The sequence below is a fragment of the Cajanus cajan genome, chromosome 1 (genome assembly GCF_000230855.2).
Source record: "Cajanus cajan strain Asha chromosome 1, NIPB_CcT2T_4, whole genome shotgun sequence".
NCBI classification, from domain to species: Eukaryota; Viridiplantae; Streptophyta; class Magnoliopsida; order Fabales; family Fabaceae; genus Cajanus; species Cajanus cajan.
Window position 1 is genome coordinate 89,773,632 of NC_138517.1, and position 12,024 is coordinate 89,785,655.

At 34.3% G+C, this 12,024-nt stretch overlaps 1 protein-coding gene across 2 annotated transcripts; it reads right to left on the reverse strand.

Annotated features, from left to right (window-relative positions):
- Nucleotides 1-473: 473 nt before the first annotated feature.
- Nucleotides 474-10,878, reverse strand: LOC109803618 (putative ubiquitin-like-specific protease 2A). 2 transcript variants are annotated; one of them, XM_083067486.1, is made up of 17 exons: nt 10,532-10,878; nt 10,392-10,460; nt 10,076-10,302; nt 9,867-9,963; nt 9,686-9,735; nt 8,447-8,644; nt 8,282-8,357; nt 7,000-7,108; nt 6,303-6,380; nt 5,494-5,625; nt 4,982-5,182; nt 4,846-4,901; nt 4,677-4,770; nt 3,339-3,429; nt 3,140-3,259; nt 1,895-2,299; nt 474-1,263 (listed from the first exon to the last, which is right to left on the reverse strand). In XM_083067486.1, the coding sequence occupies exons 1-17, from the start codon at nt 10,707-10,709 to the stop codon at nt 685-687; spliced, it is 2,760 nt and encodes a 919-aa protein (XP_082923612.1). In that variant the 5' UTR covers nt 10,710-10,878; the 3' UTR covers nt 474-684. The 2 variants fall into 2 exon arrangements, with proteins under 2 accessions (XP_082923612.1, XP_082923614.1); XM_083067488.1 differs by having other exon boundaries at nt 10,576-10,875.
- Nucleotides 10,879-12,024: the final 1,146 nt, after the last annotated feature.

The following is a 12,024-nucleotide window of genomic DNA, read 5'->3' on the forward strand; positions in this document are numbered from 1 at the left end:
TAGATGTAAGTATTTATCTTAACAGATAACAATTATATAAATTACTCAAGCCCTTATTAGTTTCTCTATAAAAATCAATTCTCCAAAATCAGTTCAAAATCATTTTTAACAAGATTGATTTTACTGAACCTAAATACTAAAATTAGGACACAGTTATTAGATTACGAACAATAAAAATTACAGTGATTGCTCGTGAAAATTAAAATGCAGATGAATTCACACAGAATCTAACTAGATAATTCATCAATGTCCTAAGCATAATATTGTTCAGTAAATATTAGACTCTAATCATCCGTTAGAATGGTCCGTCCATTTTGAGGAAAGTCGACATTCCAAACATTAAATTTGATTACTGAACGCGATGATAAACTTGAAATGGCTAAATGCTACTTGCACATTTAGAATACCAGATTCATTTACGCAACGAAATATTGAGTTACTTTGTCTAAATTAAAACAGCCCCGCTAAAATGATGACAAAAAAAGGTATTAACAGTTTTATACTAATCCTGCAGTGGTGAGGCGGGGGTAACGCAGATTGCTTCACCATTTAGGGGTCACATGTTGATAAGACCAAAATCTTTTTTTTTTTTTATCTATTTCTCTTTTACGTCTTAGGTTTGCGGTTAATACATTCAAATATTAACATTTAATTTTGCCTATAACCATCCTGCTGCTACTAACACTATTCAGAAAACATTACACATGCTTCTTTTAAAATGCTTCTTGTGAATCTGCGACTTGGACCACCTGCATTCACAAGCTTTGGCTTTTTGGTATCTGGTTCATCAGATTCATATGCTAGTGGCTCTTCGTTGGTAAATAAAGTATCATCTTCAAGACTCATTTTCTGATCCAAATCAAATATTTGACGGGTTACTGAATCCATATTATCCCGGAATGAGGAACGAGACTTAACACTCACATCAGCATCATGCCCGGCACTTGCCCCTGGAGAGTCCGGAACAACTAAGTTTGCAAGCCCCTCACCAGATGTCGAAAAATACTCGAGTACTGTCTTGTCTGAAATGTTGGACTCCTTGAGTTTCTTTAGAGGATGGTCTTCATGAGTAGATGTTCTTGGATAAGAATGGCTCTCAACAGCTTCCACAAAATTTACAGAGAATACACGATGTGATGTTTCTGATGCTCCATGATCTTTGCCGACGTATGATGTGGATGGGAAATCATATGCCGATATACCAACTTGGGAATTTTCTCTCTCTAATGATACAGCAGTTTTCTCACCAGACTCGTCAATTTCCTGTATTAGAGCAAGAAAGTTCAATTCTTCAGTTGGTCTCGAAACAATTTTATACAAAAGGCATATCACTACAAAATGCTTTGTTTTTCTGTGTCAATTTAACCACTCTAGGCAGATGAATAGCTGGGTATCACGATCAAGGCTATTGACAACTAGTATTCATAAACTCATGATAGGACTGTAGACTTCACATTCTAGTCTGAAATATTCACAGGCTTTTTATTCTAAATGTCAAACTAATGAATTTATCCACACATTTCATTCATACTGTACTTTTGTGAATTTGTTATATATGATTTCTGAGTTCTGAGGTGAGCTGTTCGCAGGTTGTCCAAGTTTGTCTAAACATCATTCCTTTTAGATAATTCCATCTGCTGTAGAAATGCTTTCAGCATAACTCAGACACCCAAAACAGTAGTCAAAGCTTATTCTAATAAACATGTACATATATATTATAAGTTATAACAATTCCAGATAAAAAGTTAAAAGGATCCAAATTGTGCAGACCCAGGTTGTCATTCAAGGCAGGCTAACATCGAGTAAAAAACATACTAGCAGACTTTGAACAAGTTGTAGATAAATAGCTATGAAGTAATCACAGTAATCAATCCAATGATTGAAATTCATTTACCTCTAATGGTGACATGAAACCTCTCTGATCACATGCTGACATCCGACAATCAGAATGTGAAGTTACAACTTGCAAGTGCTTGAAAACAAGTCCAGGTTCTCTCAAACATGATGCAACCTTTATGGGTGAAGCAGCTGGATACTGAATATTAGTAGTCTCCAGTTCAGTAGTGGAATCTGAAGGATTTTTACCAAGACACGAGGCTGGATGACAGTAACCCCCGACGGAATCTTCTTCCACTTTGGGCTTAACAATAATGGAAGGGTCTTCAGAGGGAAGACCTTTGTCAAGGCAATCAGTAGGAGGTGCTTGCAAAGAATTATTTTCAAATATATCATAAATTAGGTTCTGTATATGAGATCGTTTTAGTGAAGCCTCTGGCGGAGGGAACCAATTACTGCTCAACTGAAAATGAAAAGTTTAACTGAATCAACTGTATAAAATAAACAAATGAAACATGTTGGATCTCGTACAGATTACAGACCATTGACAAGATGCTTCTTTAAATGCAGGTGCCAGTTAAAACAGATGCAGGTAAAAATGGCAGTAATTAAGAAAAACTATTGACCTAGATAACACAAGCAACCAAACACACGTCTGACAAGCACAGAATACAATCAGAACTTGATAAGCTCATGTAAAGAAAAAAAAATAGTGCATAGAACACTTCAGACATAAAAATTTAACAATCTTCAGGGGGAGAGGAGGGGGGGGGGGGGTAAAAAGAAGAATGTAAGAAAAAAATACAAGCACCATTTGTACATGTTATGAACAAAATTATGTGTCAAGTAACCATTACATATGTCATGTCTACAATACAAGTTATCAATGGCTCAAGATTTCTCAAAATAAACTAATTTTACACCAGCACTGTGACGAGTCATCTTCAGACACTTACTGCTTAGGTTGAACTAACTGCAGGAAATAATCTGACTTCATTTGTTTATCTCATATAATCCCCAGTTGAAGTTCTCTAATCTCTTCCTAATTTCAGAAAAAGGCCGATGGCCATAGCAGCATGCATGTTGTCATATTTTTCCTAAAATATTCTTGTAACATAGGAATTGATGGAATCAGACAGAGCATCATCAGATTGCATAATCATGAACGCAAGATACAACTAATGGTGGTGCTACTTGAGCGAAATTTGAAATGATGTTAAAAATCAAACATTATATCACTAGAAATGCAAAAATGAAACTATATATCATGTTTAAAGTTTTAATGCAAATGGAAGTCACTCACAAAGTTGGAGAACTTTGTAATCACAAAAGGGTTAAAGTTGATTGGAGTTCCTTCCAGAAATCGTTCCACATAGTGGAGCAAAAAGAGGCCACAATCATATAAATTTTCCTGCTGAGGCAACTGAAAAAAATAATAAAGAAAAAACAGAAGTCAATAAAAACTTGCAATGAATTCCTTATATTCATAAGAGACACTCTACCTCAACTGAGATGAATCGCATATGTAAAAATTTAGAAGAAACATCATCCACCACATTACTGTGCCTCTCTTTCCATTCTTCACATAGGTAGCTGCCAGTTCGAAAGATATAAAAGAAAGCACTGTCAGATTGTGTACAATGACAGAAAACAGATGGACTCTACTTTTAAGTTTTAACTTGATTAAATAGAGTTCCATTTCTACCAAATCTTGTTAACACCATTGTGTCTAGTGGCTATCAAAATTCTGAAGTGAATAACTCGATGCCAATAAAGCCATGTGAAACCATTTAAGCCCAAAGGTTCTACATCCGACAAAATATCAATGCAAGTTTTAAGCTGTTTGGCACCTATAATGAAACTTCAATGGTCAACACCTTGATGGCTCGTGGTTATTAGTTGTTTGATAAGGACTCTAATGTCACATGTGGTTTAAAAATCAGTAACAGTAATGACTATTATGTTGTTGGTGTGGGGGCTGGCTGAAATTTGCTAGCTACCAAGGGTAGATTGGTGACCAATAACAGTAGTTAAATTCTGGTGATTGTGATGGTAGCTGAAGTTGCCAATCATTATCATTTATCAATCAGTCAATCACCAATAGTGGTGTATGGTAGTTGGATTTAGGCAACTGGTGACAATGGACAGTGGCTGGTGGTCACCACCAGCAATAAAATGGAGATGATTATTTGATAACATGAGAATATAAGGGTAGTTGTACTTCAGACATTTCACAAGTTCAAAATATATTTGCATGTCATGGGAATTGAACATCCCCACCTCCCCCCAAAAAAAGAATGAAAAATGTGGGAATGAAGATAGAAATCAAGTTTGGATCATGGAAAAGTAAACTAACACTGTGTAAAGATTCTCAAGAATGCCCAGGCCAGAGAGAATCAACAAGCTCCTCTAGACTGATGTCGGGATATTTGCATTCCTAGAAGTCTTTCACAAATTTTTATTGTCAATTGATGCAATTTATTTACACATCCCATAAATATATCCTATCCTGGCTTGTCTTGAAATTTTAATGCATTAAAATGATAAAAATAGCTTCCACCATCTGATACCAGAGTATGAGGCACACAGAAAATATTCTACATCGGTTTGGTTTCCAGGAGAAACAAGAATCTATTGCACACCAATTATATATGTGGAGCCAATTCCACAAATCTATACACAAAATATGTATTCAAGCAGCTTTATACAGAAGCTAAAACTTCTGGTCATCTAAGTATGGAATGAAATTCTGAATAAAGGCTAATATTAATGGACCTCCAAATCATCATAAACTAGAAAATAGGAGACATATATGTCAATTTCAGCTATCAGTAGGCTACCTTTGGAAAAGATTCTTGAGACCTTTATGACTTCCTTTTAGGGAATCCATGTGCAAGATGCAAGGTACTTTGGAAGATTCCTTAATTTCTTCATCTACAAGACAATCAAATAAATTGGAGAATGTCTAAATAACCAATAGAATAACAAGTCTAAGGAAAGATATCTTGCCTTTGAAGAATGCCACTTCACCAGGATGACAAATGACAATCAAGCTCCAGTGAAAACTGTCATCAAGACAGATTAATAATTATTGAGATGCAACAAAATCCATATGAGCAAGCAAGATATTGTCTTGCATTCTTACCTGTAGTTTATGGGAATCAAGATATAATCTTTTTCAAAAAGGTTCACTTTCCTTGTCCATTTGCGTACACGTTGAAATGCTGCTCTACCATCACAAGCACTTGATAGATCTTTGTCTAAATCAGCAAGCTTACAAAAGAAGAAACTATTGAAAAAGTGAAACCTGTCCTGTTCATCAGCTGGGAGTTTATTTTTCAAATACCTATAGATACACCATATATAGCAAATGTCAGTTCATATGCAGCCTCAAAGAAAGACATAAAACTTCAAAGAATTATTCTATTTTAAAAAGAAAACAAATGCATGTTTGAAATAGATCGATTTTGGGGGGAATAATAATTTTTTTTCCATAAGTTCTCTAAAGAAGTTGACAAACAAAGGGGAATTTTATAACAAGATGTTCAAATTAATTTCAATCAAGCTAAAGGATGAAGTTGAGTAACATATAAGTTAATTATAGGAAACATCCTTGAAAATCCAATAAAAGGTTAGAATTTCTGCTACCATGCTTACTTGATATAAAAGTCAATGATAGTATCATTGATGAATGTCTGTGGCTGTAAAAGCTCAATATCTCTCTTACTTATAGAAACAGCATCAGGCTCCCCCTTTGGATAAATAACCTCATCAAATGCATCATCAAAACTGCAGAATACAATATTACTTTCACAAATAATTTATCATCAATAATTATCATACTACTCTGATAGAGATTTTCTAATACCAAAAGCAGATTAGCTAAATAAATGCATAAATGTCAAAAGAGTTTAACCATCAGAACCAAGCTTCATGGAGTGGCATGCAAAAACATGCTAAGGAGTAGGGACACAACCTAAAGTTGCAATGACTAGTTACTCAAGAATAAAACATCACAAAAGTTCAAGCTTTTAAATGCAAGCTCATGAATGATTTTTTATTTCTGCAAGTTAAACACCTAAAAAAAATTAACTAAGTGTAGATCAATAGTGCAAGCCACCTTGTCCTGAAATTTAATATAATTGTGATCATGATCAAGGCAAAATTTAATATAATTGGGATCAAATGCTAATGTCAAGAACCAACTAACAAAAGCATAAGCAATTAGGTCCAGTCTCACATGTTTTTCATCCATAATCTATAACCCTAAAAGTACAAAAAAAAATAGTAAAGAAGCAAAACAAACAATAATGCTTTCAATAACTAGGGGACTCAAGAAATTCTGGCTCATAACCATCAAAGCAAATAACATAGTGAGGATTCCAGAATTTATTCAGATATGACACTCAATGTCACATAGACCATATTTCAAAAGACTCCAACAGAAGTAAAAGTGTTGGACTCACTTAGGAAAATAGCGCTTCTGAGAGAAAAAGCGGCCTTGCCCCAATGAAGAACTATTTCCATTGTCATCTGCATCAATGCTGCACGGGGGAAATAATATGTAATACCAATTAACACCTTATAATATTGAAAAGGTGTTGTGTTGCACTTCATTGTCTGTCATAAAGCTGTTTTTCTTTTATATACTCCATGTATCTATATAACCTAAGAGATGGAGTACTGTTATGCACTTTCTTTTTCTCTCTTTGTAATGTCACTTCACTTGTTTACATATATAGACAAATATCAGCTGATAGTAATGGACTCTGCAGCATTATTCAAAATATTCAACTAAAGTATTAAAGCACCAGAATATTAAAGACAAAATGATGACAATATTTCACAAAAAAAAAAAAACTGAAAACTAATCTTAAATGAAATCTATCTCACGCCATGACAGAACGTTAAAAACTAAATAGGATGACATACTAAAACCATAATACCAATTGATATAGACATGTATGAAATCTAAGTTCAAAACGATCATCCTGTTGAATTATAAATTATATTAATTTAAGGCAGAGGGAGCACAAAATTATATAGATACACCTTCAGCCTAGCTCTTCTCTAAATAATATATAAGTTGGGTTTTGAAAGTAGACATCATCGCAATTACAAAATAAATTTTACACTCCATAGAATTACAAATAACATTCTTACTCAAAAAATGTGCTCCATATATCTGCGTATCGCATGTTCAATAGTTTGATTGCCTCTTCTGCCTTAAACCAACATGAATCATACACTGCAAATTTTAACAGCTTAAAGCCTGCACAAATTGTGAAGCAAATTATTGATAGGTTTTACATGAGGTACAGCTGTCTAAATAATAACATGATCAAACCCCCCCAACAATAAAAACAGAAAGACAATTATAGCCAGCAAATAGCATGGTGTCCATCTAAAAGAATTCCATACGAGGTAGTAAAATTGGGATTCAAATTGTAATTCAGAAGGCCATTTTCCGAATCATGAACGGAACTGTATCATGAGTTTGTAAGATTCATGATCAATAACAAAACTTAGCATATGCAACTAACAAAGACATTATAACATAAGCATGATCAATAACTAAAAAAAATAACTCTAGGAGCATGAGATGCATGAACTCTGATAAAATTTGTTATAATAAATAATACTCCTCCGGTCCTTTTTATAAGAAACAAAGGATGGTATGTAAGGACAGGATATAGTATTCAAATTTATAATAAATATTCCATCATTAAAATTACTAAATATTAAAATTTATTAAAAAAATATTCAGCTATTAAATTTAATATAAACAATAGTCACATCAATTAAATAAATTATTTTTTGGTAACCGTGTTAGAATATTTTTTATTCGATACCAGACAAAAACATAAATATCACATCAATTGTCAAAAATTAAAATTGACGGTTAAAACGCGGTCTTTGTGTTACATCTAAGACACTAAATGACTGGTGACTTTAGGGGATCAACTTTAGGGTTAGATGCAGTCCACACTGACTTTATGGTAAGGGTTGAGAAACAGGTCATCTCCTGAGACCCACTAGATTCAAGCACAGCCATGAACATAACAGAAGTTAGAAATGCAGTGCCATTTTGGATGAACAGCACTGCAACAGCCCTTGTTGGGTGCAGTGGCTCCTGGGCCATAAGAATCATGTGATTCTTCCCCAGGTCATTATTCGTGTGATTCTAGTCCAATTCATGTGATTCATGGTATGATTAAAGCACCAAAAGGGTTCGCCAACCAATTCATATCGTCAGCTGCTCAAATCATATTGAATTGTACGTATCTTATTGCCAATAGTACTATACTGATAACACTAGCCATATACTCATAACAATTGCAATTAATTAAAATTTTCAAATTGAAATCATTAGGACAGAACATATATACTCTGTATTGATGCACATTAAAAAGATCAATTACATAATTTTCAAAAGTAGTCGCACCTGGATTTTGATTTATATTTCCAACTTCTGTATAATCTTTTGATTTAAGTAGAAGGTTGATCAAGGCTGTTTCAATCTGCAGACAGAAGACAATCAAATTTATTTATTAGAGATAAGGGATTAATAATAAAAATAAAAACAATAGTAAAAATAAAATCAGCTTACATTTCCAAACCAACATGACTCAATTTTTATAATATCTTCAGCTGCCCACTCAATTTTAAAAGTTTGCCCAGTTCCATTGATTGTTGAGCCTTCAAGTTTTAGGGAGCTGCATGAGAATGTTACCCGGGACCTAGTGGAATATAAATCGTCATACTGAATAAAATCAGGAATGACATCAACCACCTTTTCTATGCCATTCTGCACATATGAAGAAACCAGTTTGGTTTACCGGAAATATCCAAACAACGTTAAAAAATAAGAAATAAGAAATCCATACATAAATTAAAATATTTCACTTTAAAGCAAATATTATTTGATAAAAAATAATTCAAATGAAAGAACTACAATTTACATGTGCAATAATAATCAAGGTTTTTGAAACTGTCTCTTAAGACCGAGAGTTGAAGATATCAGATCACATAAGCCCACCAAATAATGCAGAGCATCAAAATGGTGAAAAAAAATAAAAGATTTTAGTTTTCAAAATAATTGTTAAAAAAGTTTATCTTCACAAGTAGAAATATAACGAGTATAAAAAACCAAATCAAGTGCATAATAGAATTTCCACTCTATAGAATGGAAATAAAGAATTAAATTTTATATAACAACATTCTTTTATAAGAAATCTCAATACTACACCTGCCTTTACGTCATTTAATTATATATTATTGTCTACATACACTTCTTCCAACTTCAAAATTATCATATGATAAATTTTCGGGTGAATAATTACAATTATATTTCAACATCAACAAGTAATCGATATCAAGTCAGTTTTAAATGAGAAATTTTCCTATTGTGAGCAATGAAACCTACAAATATTGATTATTATATCATATTTGAATAGTCAAAATTAAAAGAAAAATACACGTGTTTTTAAGTGGTCATAACTAATTACCTTTTAATCTTAACCATTTATGTGTAGTTTTATAACCTAGATTTAAGTTCCCAATTCTCACAATAAGAGTGTTCTCGCTTGACGGACCCCTACATATATTTCCAACTACACAATTTCCATCTCTCTCTTTTTTTTCGGTCTCTCCTACTTCCATTGTCATGACACTATTTCCTAACATGTCATAACCTGATTTCTTTCCTCCTAAAACAAGAAATAGAAAACGTAAACCAAATTTCAATTTTTCCATAATAAAACCAAAATTTTGATATGTAATCTCCTCAGATTACAACAATCAGATAACGCAAGCAAATAATTACAAAAAACATGAATAGTACACTTACAATTTCAAATGCAGCAGAATCATGATCCACTAGCCGGTCTCCGAAGCTAACTGAAGTAACAAGAAACATAACCGAAAATTAGTAAAGGAAAAACCAGTACAAAATACGAGACGTATGATTAGCAAAACAAAAACACCTCAAATATCACTTACAAATTCTTAAAGCAGGGGGCAAAAAATACCTTCATAATCCGACAGATTCGAAGTTGACGTTGAAGTTGAAGAAGAGCTCGTTTGACTACTATCGTCGTCCTCAGAAGCCACATCAAACGATTGATTCTGAAACAAAATTAAATTATCGGTCACCGGAAATATCCAAAACATTCTCGCAAGAAAAAGCATAACATGCAAACGAAAAAAAATAATAATGGAAACAACGATGATTAATTACTTTCAAGTCAAAATCGCTTTCCACGAGATCAGTATTGCAAGAAATCTCGTTATCAGCGGAGTGTTGTAGCGGCATGTCCACAGAACACTGATCATCACATTTTCCGTCATTATCAACATCAGTACGACCGTCACCGCCGTCGTCGTCGTCGTCTTCGTGAACAGCCTCTAACGGTTTGTCGGAAACTTCCTCCGGCGAGCACTTCGTCTCTTCTACTGATTCCGATTCTGATTCAAACGAAACATTAGAAAAAGTACATAAACCATAATCAGGCGAACGAGTAAGGGTGAAACAGTTGGTGCATGGATGATCATACCTTGTTCGGCATCGAGGTCAATAGGATCGGCGGGAACGTGAACGGACGGAGGTTTGGAACCGCACGAAACTGCAGAAAGGGATAATGATGAATGGCGAAGAAATGGAAGAGAGAGAAATTGAAAGAGTGGAGTGATTTACATGCTTGGAGAAAGTTGTATTTGGTGAGGGGGGAAGCGCGAGACCTGCTAGGGTTTGCGAACTTGTTGAGAATCCTCTGAGAAGCCTTCTCGACGTTCTCTTCTTCAGCATTGAACTCGAAAACTTGGAATTTCTTGGTTGAGGAAGAAGAAGACGACGATCGCGCGCGCCGAGTCATGGAGCGAGTGAGTGAGTGAGTGAGTGGGACCGAGTCAGAGAGGGGGGGAAACTCGCTTCGAAGAAAAGTATTAGTGCATTACATAAATTACATAAGTGTTTGAGTTATATATGCATTTGGAGGACCAATTTTTGTCGTTTGGATTTTCTTTCGTTTTCCCCTTTTCTTTCATTTCTATTTCTATTGGACCCCTGTATGTACATTTGGTCAAGGCAGTCATAGACTCATAGCTTCCTCCTTCCTTCATGATTTCATCCATTTAGATTCTTAAGTTGTTTTTCTTTAAATAAAACATTGAGCTAATTGATAATAAAGAAGATAAATCTCTTTTTCTTATGGTTATTAAAATCAAATATATAAAAATTAAAAAATCGTATCAATATCATAGTTTTTATTAAAAAAAAATCTATCTTTAGAAACACAAGGGAAAGCTAGTTTATTTATATATTTTTATACAAACATTTTGTTTTTGGACAAGGTTCAAATTTATAAACCAACTCAATATATGTTTATTCAACTTTACCTATTAACAAGTGTGAATCGTTTATTCAAATAAGTATAATCTATGAAATTGCGAAAATTCTAAAAAAGAATGGCTTTGAGATGATAAATATAAATATATGAAGAAGAAAAAAATCTCTATTTTTATATTTCATAGAATACAATTGGAGCTTATCAATACAAAAGAATAAGCTTGAATAGTCTTTTGTGATTCTAGTGACAATTAGATCAACATATTATTTTAAGAGAAGTTTCTGTCAAAGTTCAGTATGAATCTTTTAGTACCTGTACCGGAGAGACCGTATCGGTCACGTGGGCCAACACGTGCCATTTCGTCAGACACCCATGCATAGCCACGTACAAGCATCACCATCAACGTCGGCTCGGCATGAGGCCGAGAACCGACATCAGTCTGGTTAATGCAAATATGGACCATCATCATTCATCGAGTCGGCTCGGTCAGGTACCGTTCCGACATAGAACATACCGGAAGTATACAGGCTGCCGTATACGGACTAGACGGTTCGGCCATTTGCCGTTCCGACTAGTATTGATTAGCCGGCTCGGCCTCTTGCCGAAGGGTTAAGCAAGTCATAACAAGTAATCACAATCAAGAAAGGTAAGTACATGATTAAAGCCTAAACGACCAATTAGTACCGTATTACCTAATTTGGTAAATATCTGAGAGGGCCCATCACGCTCAGGCCCATGTCAGATGCTATAAATAGGTCACACGTAACAAGGTATGTCACTGTTCATTCATTACCCTAGAAAATCGTGCCCACACTGACTTAAGCATCGGAGTATCTTTTGC